The sequence below is a fragment of the Hemicordylus capensis genome, chromosome 3 (assembly GCF_027244095.1).
Source record: "Hemicordylus capensis ecotype Gifberg chromosome 3, rHemCap1.1.pri, whole genome shotgun sequence".
NCBI classification, from domain to species: Eukaryota; Metazoa; Chordata; class Lepidosauria; order Squamata; family Cordylidae; genus Hemicordylus; species Hemicordylus capensis.
The window spans coordinates 31,544,687-31,564,446 of NC_069659.1; the positions used below are offsets into that span (position 1 = coordinate 31,544,687).

Genomic DNA, 19,760 nt, shown 5'->3' on the forward strand with positions numbered 1-19,760 from the left:
TTACTGACCTTCAAGAGAGCCCTTTAAACCCATCTGTTTGGTCTGGCTTTTCAGGGTTTTAAATTATTGTATTTTGTATTTGTATTTATTCAATTTCTATACTGCCCTTCCAAAAATGGCACAGAGAAATAACAAACAAACAAACAAACAAATAAATAAATAAGATGGATCCCTGTGCCTAAAGGGCTCACAATCTAAAAAGAAACATAAGATAGACACCAGCAACAGTCACTGGAAGTACTGTGCTGGGGGTGGATAAGGCCAGTTACTCTCCCCCTGCTAAATAGAAGAGAATCACCACATAAAAAAGTTCCTCTTTGCCAAGCAGGGGTTAGTTTTAATTATTTTTAATCCTAACCTGGTTTTCAGGGTTTTAATTGTTCTGATAGTTTAATTGTTTTTTTAAGATGTGTTTTAATTGATGTTCATATTTATATTTCTGTTTTAATTATTATTGGTTTTAATGTTTTCTGTTTTTAATTGTAAACCGCCCTGAGCCATTTTGGAAGGGTGGTATGAAAATCAAGTAAACAAACAAACAAACAAATACCTTCATTCAGAGCCAGCGTGGTGTAGTGGTTAGAGTGCTGGACTAGGACTGGGGAGAACCGAGTTCAAATCCCCATTCAGCCATAATACTTGCTGGGTGACTGTGGGCCAGTCACTTCTCTCTCAGCCTAACCTACTTCACAGGGTTGTGAGGAGAAACTTAAGTATGTAGTACACTGCTCTGGGCTCCTTGGAGGAAGAGCGGGATATAAAAAAATGTAAATGTTAATAATAATACCGTAACAATCCTCATCAGGGCTTGGACTTAGGCAGAGAGATGTGGAGGTAATAGCAGTCCTGCTCCAGGACTATGAGTCTGGGTAAACTAGTTCCCACAGAGTGGATGCAGCATCTTGAAGTAGTCTTTGACAGTGTGCATGTCATAATCTTTGTGCCTGAGAAGAGGACACACAAACCAAGGGATCTCATTTGCCAGAACAAAATAATAATGATAACTTACTCTGCTTTTTTTGCTTCTTGGAAATGCTGTTGCACTTTGGCAGGTGGCACTTCCAACCATACCAGTGGCTAATTACAGCTGCAGAGGCCTCTTGTCTCCAACCAGATGGAACATAGGAAGCCGCCTTATATTGAGTCAGACCATTGGTCCATCTAGCTCAGTACTGACTGGCAGCAACTTTCCAAAGTTTCCAGCAGAGTCTTTCTCAGCTCTGCCTGTAAATGCCAGGGATTGAAGCTAGGACCTTCTGCATGCAAAGCAGATGCTCTGTCACTGAGCTATGGCCCCATCCCTTAGGTCATGGGTTTCAAACTGCAGCCCTCCATCCTACAACTCCCATCTTCAGTCACAGTGGCCAGTTGCAAGGGATGATGGGAGTTGTAGGTCAAGAATAGCTGGAGGGCCACAGTTTTACACCTCTGCCTTAGCTGCTCCCTGACCCAATGGTTAGAGAACAATAAATTTGATCTGGGAGTATCTTTATACTTCACTGCATGGATAGTAATTATCACAGTTGTGAACCTCAATGACTGGGACACCTGATGGTAAGATGAAATGACTCAGGGTGTGTAGACTTTTCAGGATTCAAGCTTCAATATCAATTACTTGGTGAGGTCCTTGCCATAATCTATGAGATGATGTCATTGATATTACCCTGAAGTGACTGATAGTGACAGCCTCCAGGTTTCCAGACATAGGTTTCAGGTTCATAGGCTGAGACTCCTCACTTGTCACTGACTATATGGTGGAAGTGGAGGTGCCTCCTACTACAACCCCAGGCCACGTCTGCCTTCAAAGAAGTTGCAGTTTAGTGGATGGCAAAGAGATAACCCAGCTTCTGAGCTACAAGTAGAAGAAAAACCCACAGTAAAGCAAATTCTCCTATTTCTGAGCAGAGTGCCTTTTAAAGTGATGTCAGTATAGAGATTGACATATTTTTGACTAAAGTTTTGTCAACTTTTGTATTTGTCTTTACAGTTGATAGACAACTTGTTTCATAGTAATTTACCAGAAATTGTAGTGGAAGTGTTGATGACCTTGCATGAGCCAGTCCATCTCAAGGCAGGAGAAGATGCTGACCTAACTAGATTTGCAGGGTAAAGGTTTCATTTTTTCTGTTAATGCACTACATATCATTTGTTTTTATGTGCTGACCATGGTGTTTACTTAAAATTTTAAATGGACACTTAAGGAATTGTATTGCCATGAAAACTGAAGAAATGTTTTAATTTTCTAAACCGGCCCATAACCTATATAATGTTAGTATCTGGATAGTGATCCAATGATAGTCATAGATAAAGGGTTCTGTGCCTGCACACAGAAGGTAGGAACCTCCTTCGAGAAGCCAGCAGCTCCAGAAACATGTCCCAGTTGGGACAAAGCAAAAAGGAGGGGCGAGACTGATGCTAGTGCTCCACCGCCAAAAAAACCATCGAGATAAATTGCAAAAGACTTCAAAGCACCGTAGAAAGACAGCTGAGGCAACTCCCTCTCCAACGGGGTTATAAGATGTGAGGGAGTCCACGGCAACTACTGAAACCTCCTCGGCATTGAGATCATTGCCACACTAGAGATGTGTCGGCATTGAAGCCACGACATTGTGCGGTCTCACTGTCTCCGGCACCGACCCCACAACAGTCTCCATCGACACTGAGACTACTGCTATCAGTGGCAGCATCTACGGCGTCGAAGCCAAGTGGTCGTACGCCTATAACCTTTGACATTGACCACAACGCCGATACTGAGGCTTTAGATCCATCCACGGCGAGAGACATCATGACATTTTTGGAGTCTAGTGAAAGCACACCATCGACAGCTACATTCAGGGGTTTCCTGAGCCAGGGGCTGGATATCAAGGAAGGGGAGGAGTATGTACGGATACCTCCTATACCAAGAACACCGCCATTATAGATAAGAAACCTGTATGAAACCACCCCTTTACATTAGGTGAGAGGAGAGCTGGTCTTGTGCTAGCAAGCATGACTTGTCCCCTTAGCTAAGCAGAGTCCACCCTGCTTGCATATGAGTGGGATACTTGATGTGTGAGCACTGTAAGATATTCCCCATGGTGGATGGAGCGGCTCTGGGAAGAGCATCTAGGTTCCAAGTTCCCTCATTGCCAGTCTGTGTAAACAATACTGAGCTATAGATAGACCTATGGTCTGACTCAGTATATGGCAGCTTCCTTTGTTCCTATGTTCCATGGGCTGCTCCCAGACAGAGGATGGGGAGACGCTTCCATTACCTTATCACCAGAGGAGTACTTACAATTTAAACAATGGAAAACCCAAAGAATAGCCCCACAGTTGATGCAGATGGCAACACAAGACGCGCCTGCTAGAAATGAAATTCTGGATGCATCAGTGCAGATTAGTGCATTACTAGAACCGTGGGCAGAAAACCAGGATGTTGTGATACAAAGAATAATTATGGCTGGGGATGATGGGAGTTGTAGTTCAAAAGCCGTTGAAATGTCAAAGGTTGCCTACCTTGCTATAGAATATTTCCAAAATAGTCCCTCCTTGAGGCTTATTCACACCATTCGAGGCCTGTTCACACCATTGACAAATCAGTGTGTACTAAATGCATAATGGGATCACATTATAGTTTGTGATCTTCCCACATAAAATGTAAGTGCTTGTTAGAGGTTTCAAGCAGAGGCTGGATATCCATTTGTTGGGGATGCTTTAGTTCTAGATTTTTTGCATTGATCAGAGGGCTGGGCTAGATGGCCTACAACGCCCCCTCTAATTCTATGATTCTAAGACTGCAGTAGCTCAGTACCTTTTGACTCAAACATAGGGAATCCTCTAAGCCATCTACTGTGCTGTGTCTTCACCTCCATCTTGCCGAGATCTGTTTCCTGTTAAGAGGAAATCACCCTAACTGTTCAGATCTGGATCATGATCCATTGCTTTTTATAAACCTGGTTCTGCAGCTGTACAGTACCTCGCAGGTGGATTCTGCAATCTCTCTGTGACACCCATGTTCACCTCTCATGCTCAGTACAGTCATTTATTTTGGTGGTTTGGGCGCCATTCCCTCTGTTCCTTTCTGACCGCCTTAGCATTAACGTCACTTGATTTCTGCTCCTTGGTTTTTCGGTTAGTTTCTGTGAGTACAGAGAGATTGGACTGTTGTTTTTTGGCTTTATGACTTCAGACTGTTTTTATCATTACTTTTTTGCTTGTTGGACGTCAGCTTTTATCAGTGTTTCTGATTGTTTTGTGAACTTGGCTTTCCAAATGGGACAGTTAGAAAACTTTCAAGAAACGTGTTGATTGTGGCAGCAAGTTACCATCCACTGACCGCCATGACAGTTGTCTTTTATATTGGGTCAAGAAGCATGATACCCCAATGTGCAAAATCTGCACTTCATTCTTTCGCCAAACTTTGAAGAATCAAGCTCTGTGCCTTCGAGCATCATTGTATGAAGAAGCGCTTCAATTGCTGATGCAGATGCCATGATCCCCATCTCGTTCAACATTGAGGTTAATGTCGGTGACTGTAGTGGCTGCACAGTAAACCCTCAGCATCAGGTGCAGCCTCCACAGACAGTATTTAAATGCCCAATTTACATACGAAAGAGCTCTTCTTCTACTCATCATCACAGGAAACACAAGAGGAAACATAAGGCATCGGACGAAGATCGACCTTCATCTCATTTGCCGAAGAAGCACAAAGGGAAGAGCACCACTTCAAGACTGACAGTCAGTACGCCATCTCCAACTGCTCGAGAGCAATGTCGACGCAAGGAGGGTCGACTGCCCCGGCGTTGGCTACTGTACTGTCTTCAGTATCGAGATCTGCTGTCAGCACTCCATCTCCGATTGCTGTACAACTTTCGACATTGAGGTAGACAGTGACACCAGGAAGGTCTTCTACCAGCCATCAACACCGTGTAAAGATTTCAGGTTGGTATCGACAGACAATTGACATTGATGCTCGACTTCGATTCAAGTGCCTTGTCAGTCTCCATCAATGTCTATGGGTGGGATGCCTTGACAATGGCATCAAGGGATACCATTGATCTGTCATCGATGCTGAAACCATCGACCTCAAGATTGATGAGCAACATCACAGTGAAAAGGAGGTGTTGGACCGTGCCCATCAAAATGCTGTTTTCTCTCTTGGACTCAACAGAGAGTATCCTTTTGGCTTCAGTATTTAAGGGGATCCTGAGTCAAGACTTGGATGTTCACCCTTGATTTGGATGAGGGGAACACGCCCATGGAATAAACACTGTCCATGTCTCCAGCATGTTTTATGCCTTCTAGTCCTGTCACTCATCCTGCAGCTGTCCTCCAGAGTGGTGATGCTGGCTAGTCCTTTTTTCAGCCCAAACCTCAATGTAAATGCACCCACCAATAGGGTTCCTCATTGGGTCATGACTACTCGGCTGCACCACAGCTTCATAGCTGCTGAGGAGACTGCAGGGAAATGTATAACACTACTACCCTAGGACATCCTTATAATTATGAGGAGTATCATTTGTGAAAGGCACCACAGATTTCTACAATGGAAATTTTTTGCCATGTGCAATTTCATTCTAGGGATCCAGGAGCCTGTGTTGTTCAGCCGAGTTCCTTTCTGTTTAGGGCCCTGGCTCCATTGACTGGCCATGCTTCTAGTTTGCCTCAGACTCAAACTTCTCTCCCTCCAGTTTCAACTTCCACTGTTTCAAGACATGTGCCTCAGTTTACACCTCATGACCTTGCTGCTCCTGCTTCACTTGTCACTACCCCTGATTTGCAAGTGGAGGGCAGGCCTTTGTCTGAAGCTGACTATGACTCTTTCTCCAACTCCAAAGTAGAGTCAGCAGGCATGGAACATCCATCTGATCCTTCACCTGAGAAAAATATTCAGCCTATGCCTTTGATTTCCCCAAATGAGGAATTGAAGGTATATCACCTGCAAATTTCTGAGATGGCTGAGGTCTTGGGCCTTGAAATCAAGAAACAGACAACTAAAGTGAAGGATCCTGTATATGACTTTATGGCTTCCTCTCATTCTGCTCAACCAGTGGCACTCCCAGTGTTGCCTGTTATATCGAAGGTGGCACAGTCTGCTTGGAAGGTGCTCCAAATGCCTACACCCATTTCTAAGCACCTAGAAGGGCTGTATTGTGTACAGGAGGAAGATTTCTTGTTTCTAATGAAGCATCCAACTCCAAATTCTTTAGTGATTGGTTGTGCTACCTATTCTAAAACTGGTCGTTGTCCTACTAGGGCTGATAAAGAGGGCTGTAAAATCCATGTTATGGGCTGCAAGGTTTATTCTATCACTTGCCTTTCCATACACATAGCTAACTATATTGCCTGCATGACCAAATATCACCACTCCTAATGGGAGCGATTGTACCAAGATGAAAAGAATTTGAAGCATGAAAATTTAAAAAAAATGTTTTGCAGAGATCTTTATTAAATCTACCAGCATTACATGTCAATAGCTGAGCACTGCCAAACATTTGGCAGAAACTGAGTCCAGAGCTATGTCAACTGCTGTCTCTTTCTGGTGCCATACTTGGCTTTGCTCAGCGAACCTGCAGCATGACATGAAGGATTGCCTTTTGATGGCAAAGGTCTTTTTAGCAAAAAGACTCATAACAGCATGGGAAAGTTAAAGAAATATAAATACACAGTGAAATCCTTCACGTCCTCTACTACTCAACCTTACTTGTCTTCAGCCTTACGGCCATCAAAGGCAAACCTACAAGCCAAATGAAAGAAGAGAATTCTGGAAGCCCTCACATTCTTACCAACGTAGGCCTCATGGTCAGGAGGTGAAACAATCACAGGGGTCCCCAGTAAACCACAAGATCCCTCTAAGCTGTGTCTTAGACTCTTGGTTCCAACTTTCCCTGCCACTTCCATCAGACTGGCAAGCTATGCACCTGCATGGCACCACATAACATCAGACAAATGGGTTTTACACATTGTCCATACAGGTTATGCAATAGAGTTCAAGTCCTTGCCAGTTTATACGGTATGATACATGCCTGCAACAACTACCTTGATGGAGGAAGTGTTGTTAGAAAAGGGTGCAATTGCCCATGAATAGTTGGCATGTCAGTGAGAGGGTTTCTACTCTTGCTGTTTCCAGATTCCAAAACGGGATGGTCCATCCCATTATGGACTTGAGATGGCTCTACAAATATATCCATGCTAGGAAGTTCTGTATAACAACATTGCAAGAGATTCTACTGCTCCTTTTCAAGGAGGAGCGCTTGCAACTTTGTATCTAAAAGCTGCATACGTCCATATTTATTTATTTATATTGGCATTCAAGAGGACCACAGAAAGTACCTCAGATTCACCATGGGAAATGCAGCGTTCCAATAGAAGGTGCTTCCCTTTGGATTGTCAACCACTCCAAGAGTGTTTATGAAAAGCATGTGTGCCATCATTGCTCATCTAAGAGTGAGGGGCACAGCAATTTTTCCGTCCCTTGATGATTGGCTCATTGCAGATTGAGACAAAGACAAGTTACTTTATCAGACTTTGTGTGTACTGCATCTCCTAGAGACCTTGGGGGGTCAGGTGAACTGGGAAAAATCCCATTTGGGTCCTGTATAGAGGATAAATTGCATTGGCACCATTCAAGACACACAAAAAAGGCATACTTAACAGAAGAACATTGCTGTCTTATAAGGGACTTAGTTCACAGTTTCTGGACAAAGTCAACCCAGAGAGTGCATCTCATCCAAAGGATGCTAGGACTGATGGCCTTTTGCAATTCCATGGTTCACCATGCCTGTTTGCAGATGCGCTCCCTCCAGATGTAGTTCCTTTCAGCATTTAAGCCAAACATAGACCGACAGGTCAAGAATCTTCAGATTCCAGACTCAATCTTGAGATCCCTAACTTGGTGGACACTGGACAGGAATCTATGGAAGGATGTGCCAATCCAGCCTCTGTCTTCAACAGTGTGGGTCACCCCAAATGCTTCCCTCTCTGGTTGGGGGCAAAACTGCCGCCCTGTAACCAGAAGGTTACAAGTTCGATCCTGACCAGGGGCTCAAGGTTGACTCAGCCTTCCATCCTTCCGAGGTCGGTAAAATGAGTACCCAGAATGTTGGGGGGCAATATGCTAAATCATTGTAAACCGCTTAGAGAGCTTCCAGCTATAGAGTGGTATATAAATGTAAGTGCTATTGCTACTATTGAGAATACCCTAATGGAGTATTTAAGCTGGTCAATGCTGAGTTCTCTGCAACACAGGTGAGAGGTCAATCCAAAATATTTGACCAAGATCTTCTATTCATGGGGGACTCCTTCAATCGACATGTTTACAACATCTCACAGCAAGAAGTGTCTCCAGAATTGCTCCAGAACAGGGCTGGAAGCTCTTTCCAGGGGAAATGCTTTTCAGCTCAGTTGGGCGAAGAGTCTTCTGTATATGTTTCCACCATACCCAATACTGAGCAAGATGATAGCCAAAATTCAAAGGGAGAGCTCTACATGCATCTGCTCACCCCCTGGTGTCCCTGCCAGTCATGGTTTCTGCTGCTACTCAGAATATTGAACCATGTGCTCTGGGGTCTACCACGTTGTCCAGATCTAGAACACAGGATGACGAGAGTGTTCTGCATCCAAACTTAGAGGCTCTGAAACTGACTGCTTGGAGAGTAGGCTTCTAGACAACATACTTTTAAATGAATGCAAGTCCTCTACGAGATGTAATTACTCTTATAAGTGAAAGCATTTCAAATCATATACTAGGCTTCAGGCCTAATGGGGCTACAGTAAGACAGGTGTTACTGTACCCGACTAGTTTAAAGAACGCAAGTTTAGCTAATGTTTCAGTGATGGTGAAAGCTTGTTAAATCTTGGCTTTTTTACATGATTGTTTTATTGCTGCTTCTGTGCGTTATATTTATGTATAGTTTTTATGTTTGTATTTTATAGATTTTAAATTAGATTTGTTTTATATTTTTAGCTTAATATTTTTATTGTCATTTTTATTGTATGTTTTTTTTAACTTTTGTAAACTGCCTTGGGATTGTTTTTAATGAAAGGCGGTATATAAATTTAACAATACATAAAATAAATAAATAAAGGTTCATTTTACTTCTATTTACTCAAAACACTCTGGCTGGGATGGTAGAACTGTCTCCTCCCATGCTGATTGCAAAAGGTTTCTCAGAGGATTGAATAATCTTTATTCTCCTGCCAGGTAACTCTTGAAGCAATGGAGTTTAGCTGTGGTGTTATCCACTCTGAGAAGCTGTTTGAACCTATGGCAACTGCCTCCTTGGAACTAGCCACTTTGAAAACATTTTTTCAAACCCTACAGCCAAAAGGGTTAGTGAATTAACTGCAATGAGAATGGATAAACCTTATACTAGGTTTTTTACTGACAAGGTGCTAATGAGAATGGATTTCGCCTCTCCCCAACATCCTTCATTCCATCCAAAAGTGGCTTCTGACTTTCACCTGAATCAGGTTCTACCAACTTTCTTTAGAAACCCAACTAAACTTATTGAAAGATCACTACATGCTGTGGATGTACACAGGACTAAGCACCTTCTTAAGTGGAAGTTGCTCTTTGTGGCCTATAAAGGCAGAGCAAAAATCCAATCTGCCTTGAGACAGTGTTTATTTGACTGGCTAGTGAAGTCAATCCCTTTAGCTTATAAAATACAGAAAGTAGACCCTCCTAGGACTATACCAGCCCATTCGACTAGGGCATATCCCGCTTCCGCAGCTTGTATTTCGGGCATACAGATGGAGGACATTTTTAAAGCAGCCACCTGGTTATTTGAACAGCCGCTTGTGAAGGTGTGGAGTCGGATTGGGGGAGGAGCATCCTAAAGAGGGTATTACAATAATTTCTTTCTCCCTCCACCTGCGAAAGCTCACTAAACACCCAGGTTTATGAATGGCAACGGATCACGATCCAGATAAACAGGTTACTCACCTGTAACTGATTATCTGGCAGTGGTCCATGGACATTCATAAGAACCTCCCCTCCTCCCCACAACAGTCAGCGAACGATGCTAAGTAAACACATGCGTGCGCAAGCACACACACAAATTCACCACAAGACTGTACTTACCTTTGACAAGAACTTTTGACATGATCATTTCTTACAGCGGTCATCCAGGAACCAAAGGAATGGCACCCAAACTGCCAAAATAAATGGCTGCACTGAGCGTGAGAGGCAGAGCATGGGCACCATGAGGAGCTCGTAGATTCTCGAGCAGAGGATAAGGAATGCATCCAACAGTGGGTAGCCAACCCCTTTGCGATTGGGAGGAGCCTCCCCTGAGAGCCCAATTCTGCCCTGTCTTGCTGCAAGAAGGCAGGTTGCCCTCAGTGCTCTTTACTTCTATTTTTTGACCTTTTGTTCAACTAAAAAACTAATAGATAGAGGGATTTGATAGCCACTAGTGCTATTCAAGCTGCGTTAACTGGCAAAAAAGGCAAGAAAAGTGCTGGCAGGAGCATGTTGACCAGGGAATCTGGTCCTGAAGCAGACTGCTCTGATGCGGATGCCATCCCACCTGTGCCCCTTCGTGAGCCTCGCAGTACGGGCTCCAGGGCTGAACCGCCTCCCCCCAGAGAGGCCTGCGGAAGGATCATGCGCTTTGTGCGCCTCCTCTACCTCAGGTGCAAGAACTTGCTCGATTGTATCAGGCAAAGGTAGCTTGTGTGGGTCCGGTTCTACTCCCATTTTTCTTGCCACCACAGGTTGGGGGACTTCGAAGAGGTAGGCAGCTCATCCCACATTGCTACCCCATTGGGGAGGATCAGGAGGAGGATCTTGGGCAGTCCTCGGCCAAAGGGATTAGAACAGGGGCATCTTACAGGGCACATGCCCAGGAAGTGTAGTGCTTGTTTTACCCAACTTTACCCATAGGGAACCTCTGCTGAACTGCCCCACCTCTCTCCCCCCCCTCCCCCAATTTGGGCAGGCCAGTCAGACATGACTCCTCTGAGTCAGAGGATCCCATTTTGGATGGGTATCGCTACTATTTGCTGCAAGAGCCCTTGCAGCAGATGTCTTTTAGGCTCCACTTCTGGTTAAAGAACTGGAAGGTGGATCATAAATCTAAATCTAACCTGGCATCATCGCCCTTCTCCCGGCGGCGGGGGGGGGGGAGCTTTTTGGGGAAGCATTGGATCCAGTTGAAACAAAGTAAAAGAAGAAAGCTATGCCATCTTCTACTGTAAAATAAGAAAGGAAGTTTTTTTTCCAACCAAATAATTCCTTTCAGGCCTCCCTATCATTCAAAACAATCTAGGCAAGACCATTTCATCGGTAAGGGTAGGGGCCCAGCAAAGGATAACAACCAGTTCAGGAGACAGCAACACCCTGAAGGATTTAAACATCTTCTGCAGTCAAAATGACTCGATTTCTCCCCAGTTGGGGGCCATCTGCAAAAATTTGCTGGAGTTTGGGAGCAGACAACTTTGGACTGGTGGGTCCTAGAGGCTATCTGAGATGGCATCTAGAACTCATTCTCCAGCCCTTCAACAAATATATTCCATCCCCAAGGTCCCACAAAGTGACCAAACACAACCTGGTTCTGGAGGCCATTCAGCACCTCTTGGATATTCAGGCCATAGAGGAGGTACCTCAGATTCAGAAATGTACTGGTATCTATTCAATTTTCTTTTTAGTGCCCAAGAAAAATGGCAGCTGGAGGGACAATTTTAGATCTGAAACACCTAAACGACACCATACAGAAACACAAGTTCCACATGGAGACCCTGTTTTCCATTCTGGAAGCCCTTCAGGAAGGGGACCACTTATCAGTGAACCTTACAGAGGCCTACCTCCATGCCTTTATCCACCCAGATTCAAGAAAGTATCTGAGGTTCTCTTATGGTGGCTGCCATTTTCAGTACAGGGCTCTGCCCTTTGGTCTATCATCCGTGCCATGGTTGTTTACCAAAATAATGGTGGCACTGGTGGTGCATTTGAGGACCAAAAGCATCCGTGTGTGTCCTTACTTAGATCTCTCATAAGATCATGTTCTCCTTCTCGGGAGGGAGCAGATGTGGAGACTTCTTTGAGGTCATTACAGGCACATGGTTTTGTGGTGAACTTCAGCAAGAGTTCCCTAACCCTTTCTTGCCAAATCACCCATTTAGGAGCCTCCATCATTACTGCTAGAGATTTGTGTGTGTTCCTCCATCCAAGCGACAGCCCATGGTTCGGGTCTGTCTAAAAGGGTGGAGCCAGTCCAATCCAGAACTAGCTTTTCTGGTGCACTTGCTGGGGGGCATGGTCGCATGCTACAACCTAGTACCTTGGGCAAAGTTCAGTTCTCGGCCTCTTCAATGGGCTCTTCTTCCGCATCAAGACAAAATAGCAGCCATGGCACGGGGACCAGTATCTCTCCCAGAGTCTGTCAGGAGGTCCCTTTTGTGGTGAAACCATCATTCTCTAGGCCATGGGATTCATTTCTTCCCAACAGACAAGTTCCAGGTGACCATGGACTCAAGTCTGTTTGGGTGGGATGGTCACTACGGTTCTAACCTAGCTCAGAGACAATGGTCCCCAGATGAGCAGGTTCACTCCATCAATTGGCTGGAACTCCAGGCAATTCGCTTATCCCTTCTGGTGTTCTAGTCCTCCATTATTCAGAGGCACGTACTTGTCCAGATGGACAACGCAACAGCCAAAGCCAACGTCAACAGACATGGAGGCACTTAGTCCAAATCTCTCATGGCAGAGGCCAACCTACTGTTGGAGCGGGTGGAGGGACATCTTCTGTCTCTCTCAGTGGAGCATGTCAGAGGGGTAGAAAACGTGCAAACAGACTGGCTGAGTCACCAGAATGTAGACCAAGGGGAATGGGCCCTAAGCGAAGCTGCGTTCGCAAGGATCTGCCAAAGGTTTGAGGTGTTGACATTAGACTTATTCGCCTTCCCCTACGCACAATAAGCTCCTGATATTTTTCTATTACCAAGCCACCGTTCGAGCCTTTGAAGTCAGTAGAATTCAAGTTTTTGACATGGAAATTGCTGTTTTTAGTAACAATCACTTGGGCTCAGTGTTATCTCTAATTTTTTTCATCTGTATGCAGAATTAGATTTGTTCTGGGTGGCAGTATCAAGACAGTGTGCACACACATGCGTTCAGGGTGGAGTCTTCCTGATTCAAATTGAGCGGGGTCTAAAATTAACTGAGTGGACATCAAAAAATGTGTGAGTGCACTCACATGTGCACGCCTTAGAGGGAACACTGCTTGGGCTCGTAGGCTTTCTGAGCTGGGTGCCTTATCGATCAGGAAAGAGCTTTGCCAAATTTCCCCTGATTATGTTTTACTCTGCACAGACCCTTCATTTGTTCCAAAGATAATTTTGGTTTTCCATAGATTACAAGACATTTTCCTTCCATCTTTTTGCCCTAATCCATCCAATGCCAAAGAAAAGTCGTGGCATACATTGGACCTTAGAAGAGGCGATTAGAATTTATATCAAGCAAACTAAGAGTTTCTGCCAATCGGAGACCCTCTTCATCTCCTTCAGTAATTACTCATTGGGTAAGGAGTTGTCATCCTCCTCCTTGTCTAGATGGATCAGGGCCTGTATTTCCCAGGACTATACCTCTTCAGGAGTTTTCCCTCCTTCTGGAATTGCAGCACATTCTACATGCAGTGTGGCCACTTTTGCCACGTTTCCCACTCAAGCTCCATTGTTTGACATATGTCGGCCAGCGATGTGGTTGTGCTCGTCAACCTTTGTGAGACATTACAAACTGAAAACACTGGCCTCTGCTGAAGACTCTTTTGGCAGGAGGGTTCTTCAGAAGGTGGTAAAGATGTAGTTAGAGAGGAGCCCTCCCAGTGGGACTGAAACTCATGTAGGTCCCACTGTTGGATGCACTCCTTATCCTCTGCTGGAGAATGGAACACTGTACTTACCTGAAGAGTCCATTTTCAGCAGGGATACAGAGCGCATCCACCCCACCCTTATCTCTGGTAGTGTCTTCTAAGGTTAAATTAGGTTTCTATTCAGTTTACATCACCTTCTGCAGTTTATCAGATGTTTCTTTCAGGCTCTGTGTTTGCCTGTTTTTCATTTCCCCCCCATACTGTTTAATATATTATTTTCTTGTTTCTGTTACACTATGCACTGTTGGCTAAGTTTGTGAGACCTGGGCTCTCAGGGGAGGCTCCTCCCACTCGCTAGGCGGGGGAGGGGGGCAACCTGGGGCTCTTTTTGTTTGATTGACCCTATATAGGAGCAAGTGATAAGGAGTAGCCCACTGTCGGATGCACTCCGTATCCCTGCTGAGAATGGACTCCTCAGGTAAGTACAATGTTCTAATCTATGCGCAGGTGCAGAACCCAGATTTTTTAATGTCAACGGATCACTACCAGATCATCAGTTACAGGTGAGCACCCTGTTTATATTCAGTCACCACCCATTCTAATAATACTTAGCTGCATTTAGACAATTTGTGCACATAACATGTTTGTGGATTCATCAAGGTTTTGAAGAATTTGCCATTGTTTCCAATTATTTCAGTGATCTGGATCCTACTCCTAATCCCCCTCATTTCCCATCATATGTCATCAAAGCAACACTGGATTACATTAGCAGTTGCCACAAAACCAAGTCGAAAAGTCTTGTAGCAATTCTTTCCAAGAACCCTGTAAGTAGCCAATCTTCAGTTTTGTGATTGAGACATTGCCACAGTCTTCCCCTATAGATGCTGGTGCATTTATTCTGTTAGAATTGTATATTTCTTTGAGCTTACTAAATGAAAAATGATTAACCCATGTATTTCCATGCATTTTATAAATCAACATGAAAAACCTCATCTTCTAATGTCAGAAATATTTCATGATCTTTATGAAGATATTAAAGAGGTATTTGATATGTATGTAAGAGTTAATAAACTCACTTCTAGAAAATTAGAAGAATTTCCTATGAAACAATTTTTGTTGACCAAAAAAAGTTAGAACCATCACTTAGCTTTCAGAAGCTGCTGCACCCAGAGTGAGTTTATCTAATCTAAATGCTGAGCAGATGAAAAACAAAAGCAGGCAAGCAACTCTAAACCACGGTTTGTCTTTTGCATGTTAGGAAGCTCAAACTATGGTTTGGGGTTTAAAATGTGGTTGCTGTAAACCATAATTTGTGTGCAGTTGAACTGAAACATGTAGATATCTTTAGCTAGTAATATAAATATTGAGTGGCTTCCAGACTTTTAGTGAAGCAGAACTCAGCAGAAGCTCCTGTCATGAACAGGAGGAGAATTGCACTTGTGCAGGGGCTGGCTGCGCAAACAGAAGGGATTCTTGCATGAGCAGAACTCTCCTCCCATTCATAGAAGTAGTTTGCAGCAATGGAGTGCTGCTTCACAAAAGGTCTTGATGCTACCTACATTGTCAAAGATAGTGGCCAATATCCAGACTAATGAAATGTTGGTGCTGTGACGGAGAGGACATTTTCAGCAATCTCTCCTCCCCTCTGAAGCCCACTGTGCCTGCCACAATCTTTCCCCTATTATACTGGTCTATGACTGTAATAAAAATGGATTGATTGAAATATTTTCCTGAATACTGTGCGATCCTCAGGGACATATGCTCAGTAGTCATAGTTGGCTTCAGAGGGTAGGGGGAGACGCATGAAAATCACTCCACCCCTCTACCATCAGTGCACCGGCACTTTGTTTTTATTGTTAAATTTATATACCACTTTTCATTAAAACAATACCAAGGTGGTTTACACAAAAATTAAAACAAGACTATAAAAATACATAATTAAAATAAGCTAAAATACAAAAACATAGATCTGACTAAAAAGATTTAAAATACAAGCATAAAATAACCATACAAAATACAAAGAAGCAGCAGTAGAGACAGTCATATAAAAGCCTGGATAAAAAGCCAAGTTCTCGGTTGCTGCAATCAAGGCCATCTCAATGGGTTATCCCCTGCCCGTGCTCCAAGGCAGGACTATGCTAATTAGCTGAAAGATAGAAGTCTCTAGAGCCTGAGGGGGATGACCCCACCCAGTTCTTACAGTCCTGTGTTGCTCCAGGCAGACTTTCTCTTCTCTCCGATCTTCCCTTGCTGAATCTGTTTTATCTTTTACTCTGCTTTGCAACTTTAATCCTCTTTCCTCTTCCCCTCTCCTCCTACTTCTCTAACTGTATGGAGCGCGCAGGAAGGCCTCTAATGTGTCTGTTCCTGCGAGGAGAGTGAGGAGCGTGTTCCCCAGGGACACGAGAAGGCCCGGAGCTCTACCACCAGTTGCGTCCTTGCCGGCTTCCACAGAGCTGCCCGGCAGGACACAGGATGAGGTCGCAGCCAGTCTCCTGCCCTCGGCCCAAGACTCGGCATAAGTCAACATGCAGGCCGCAGAAGGAGGTCGCAGCCAGTCTCCCACACTCGGGCTGTGAGTCTGCGAGTTTGCGCGTGAGGCGACATCCAGGGGGGGAAAGGCAGGCAGAGGCTGGAGAGCTCTTCTTCCTTCCTGCTGGAGAGCCAAATCAACCCCCCTGGCTAATCCACCCCCAAAGTCAGGTGGAGTCCTGAGGGAAGTGGGTGTGAAGGAGGCGGCAAGAGGCCTTGCAGCATTGGGAACCACAAAAACAGTGAGCTCTTTCCGTGGGGCGGGCAGCTCAAAGGTGGGTCCCCCCAGCTAGCCTACCAGCTTGCCTAATGCAGCCGGTTCAAACAAAAGAAACAAACAGAAGCCCTGGATTCTCCCTTCCTCTGAATCCCCCCTTCTCTCCCCCCTCCCTCCCTCCCTCCCGGCTCTTCAGGCTTATCTTCAAGATATCAGCCAAAGCAGCAGGGAGCCTCCCAGGAGGAACAAAAGGGGCAGGAATGCTTCAGGAGCTTCCTGCAAAAGGCGGCCCAGAGAGTCTCTCCCTGCTCTCAGAGAGATTGGTGATTCTTCCTCCACAAACTTTGCGGGGCAGCAACTCCAAAGGAGGCTTCTTCTCCAGGTTTTAGGCCCGTTCATCGCCTGCCCAGTCACCTCCACAGCCCTGGCACAAGCAATCACCCCTTCGGGTGCCTGATCCTTGTCTCCATGAGGCGGGCAGCAAACAAACTGCTGGAGGCCCAGCGGGAAGAAGTACAGCCTCCAGCAGCTCAAGTAATTGGCGGGAACAGCGGCAACTCCTAACTCCAAAAGGAGCTCTGTTCCTAGCAGCTAGCCAAAATGCCTGGGTCTAGCCCAGGACTGCTGCAACCAACCATTCGGGGAGCTGTTCCAGACACTGCAGCCTCAGCTTGGAGAGCCCACCAAAACTGGTGAGCATGTGGTGTAGTGGTTAGAGTGCTGGACTCGGACCGGGTAGACCAGAGTACGAATCCCCATTCAGACATGAGACTAGCTGGGTGACTCTGGGCCAGTCTCTTCTCTCAGCTTGGCCTGCCTCACAGGGTTGTTGTGAGGAGAAACTCAAGTATTTAGTACACCGCTCTGGGCTCCTTGGAGGAAGAGTGGGATATAAAATATAAATAAAATAAATAAATAAGACCAGCAAGCATCTCCCTATGACCACAGACCTGCCTAGGCGGTGGCCCCCTCTCTCCTCCCTAGGCCTAACTCCCTTTTGGAGTTTTTAACCCTTGCCACAAGAGCTCTTTGCACTAAGCTTGGTTGGCTGGCTTATAGGCAGCTCGTCCTAGCACACTTGGGAGGGCCCTTCCTGTGCCTTCGCCAAAGAGCCCATTTTGTGAGGGTGCAATAATGCATGGCCCTCTAGGGGTCATCTTGACAAATACCCTTCCCTTCCTTGGAACCTCCAGGGTGTAAAGGGCAAATGGAGGGAGGAAAAATGCTCCTCTGGTCCAGTGTTTCTCAAACTTTTTGGAGTCAAGGACCGCGAAATTCTTCGTGCAGAGTTTCAAGGACCGCTACATTCTTCATGCGCAGTTTCCCGGACCAGCAGTTAGTAAAGGGGTTTCAAGTCTATCTATCTATCTATCTATCTATCTATCTATCTATCTATCTATCTATCTATCTATCTATCTATCAGACTTCTATACTGCCCAAAACTTGCATCTCTGGGCAGTTTAGAATGAAAATAATATAAGCATTAAAATAATTAAATTTGGAATCTTTTGCAAACATGGAATATTAGGGGTTCTTAACCTTGGGTCCCTCAGTTAAACTCCCATAACCCCCAACAACAATGGCATTTGGCCATTATGGCTGGGGATTATGGAAGTAGAAGTCCACCAACGTCTGGGTACCCAAGGTTGAGAACCCCTGAATCTAAAAGCCTGGGTGAACAAATTTGTCTCCAGTATGTCTGGAGTGGAGGTGCTTGTGATTACTCAATGGAGAGGGGATGTTGGGCCATTAGAAAAATTCAAAAGCTACATGGGGTCAATGAAAACAACATACAAGCAAGCCCCACTGATGCAAGAGGGAAACTGCGTTCCCTCTCAAGGCGCCTCGACCACAACAGGCAGCTGGGTTTCAATCAACCAGCCTTTGGCTGCAAACAATGAGCATGCAAGAACCAGCAGCCCTTCAAGTGGTGCCCACTGCCATACTTTTTCCTCCATGCCCCCGCATCGCATACAGTTTGAAGCTGTAAAGATAGGGAATAAGATAGCTGTAGGAAGATCTCAGCAGCACGTGGAGGCAAGGCACAAGAAGGGTCCCACGCCTCCGTGATACTCTTCCTCTTCCGTGCCATGTGCAAAATTGAGGAAGTGAGTGCCTTGATTTCAGTTGGGGCGGGGTTGACTCCCAGTCAGGGACCGGCACTCAACCCTTCGGGGACCGGCAGCGGTCCAGGGACCGGTGGTTGAGAAACACTGCTCTGGTCAGCTATATGGCCCCCCTCGTTTTCTGCAGAAGTTTCCTCCCTTAGAGGCAGAGTCACAGCCTTATAACCATGTCCATAACACTGCTGCTCCCATGATATGTGTTTACGCCACACTTGTATGGGACACTAAGAAATTTATTACATTGCAGGCCTCTATGACCAGAAAATCTGGTTACATTGGGGCGAGCGAGGTGCTTTCATCTGCGGAGCAGGATCAACCCTGCATGCATTTGAATGGGAGACCACAGTATTATTGATTGTTTTATTATCTATTTGTTGCATTTCCATACCACCCCTTCCAGGGCTCTGGGCGGTGCACAACAAGCTCTGTGACTGGAGCTTCTGTAACAGCACAGGAACAGCCATGTTAGATCAGTCCCATGGGCAATCTAGTCCTAAAGGACATAATTAATTTTATTTCAAATGAACTTCCAGGGAAACTAATATTTTCCCTCACAAGAGGGTTCTCTCAACAAAGGATGCAACCCGTACTTCCGAGGAGAATGACCTTCCAGGTCAGTGCCAATGATTCATTCTATGTCTCCAGTCCAGTAGAACATAAAATTAAGTTTCCAGGAGATCCCCAGCCTCAAACAGCCCAGCTGGATCAGGCCCAAGGCCCAGCTAGTCCAGCATCCTATTTTCACACAGTGGCCCACCAGATGCCACTGGAAGCCACAGGCAGGAGTTGAGGGCATGCCATCTCTCCTGCTGTTACTCCCCTGCAACTGGTACTCAGAGGTCTCAATGTCCTTTTCATTACACTTCTGGGGTGATTCTCTTATCACTAGGTACGCCCTCTTCTGGTGAGATAACTTACCTCAGCGAGGTGCTTATTTACATATCTTACTAAAGACAGGCGTCTAGTCGGAGGTCTCATGCCCTCCCATGAGACATAGGATCCTCTGCTGTATTTCTACTCTCTGTTTAACATACCATTATTGGGGAACATGTTCATACTATCTTTGCTGCTCTCCTGCACCTAATTTGA

The 19,760-nt window shown here is 45.3% G+C and overlaps 1 protein-coding gene across 4 annotated transcripts in view; it reads left to right on the forward strand.

The window, feature by feature from the left end:
• Positions 1–19,760, forward strand: part of ATM (ATM serine/threonine kinase) — a 223,205-nt gene that overhangs the window by 101,268 nt on the left and 102,177 nt on the right. For all 4 annotated transcript variants that reach the window (XM_053310959.1, XM_053310960.1, XM_053310962.1 and 1 more), the window contains exons 28-29: positions 1,988–2,106; positions 14,494–14,620. In XM_053310959.1, the coding sequence (XP_053166934.1) occupies positions 1,988–2,106; positions 14,494–14,620 (246 nt within the window). The remainder of the gene's footprint in view (positions 1–1,987; positions 2,107–14,493; positions 14,621–19,760) is intronic.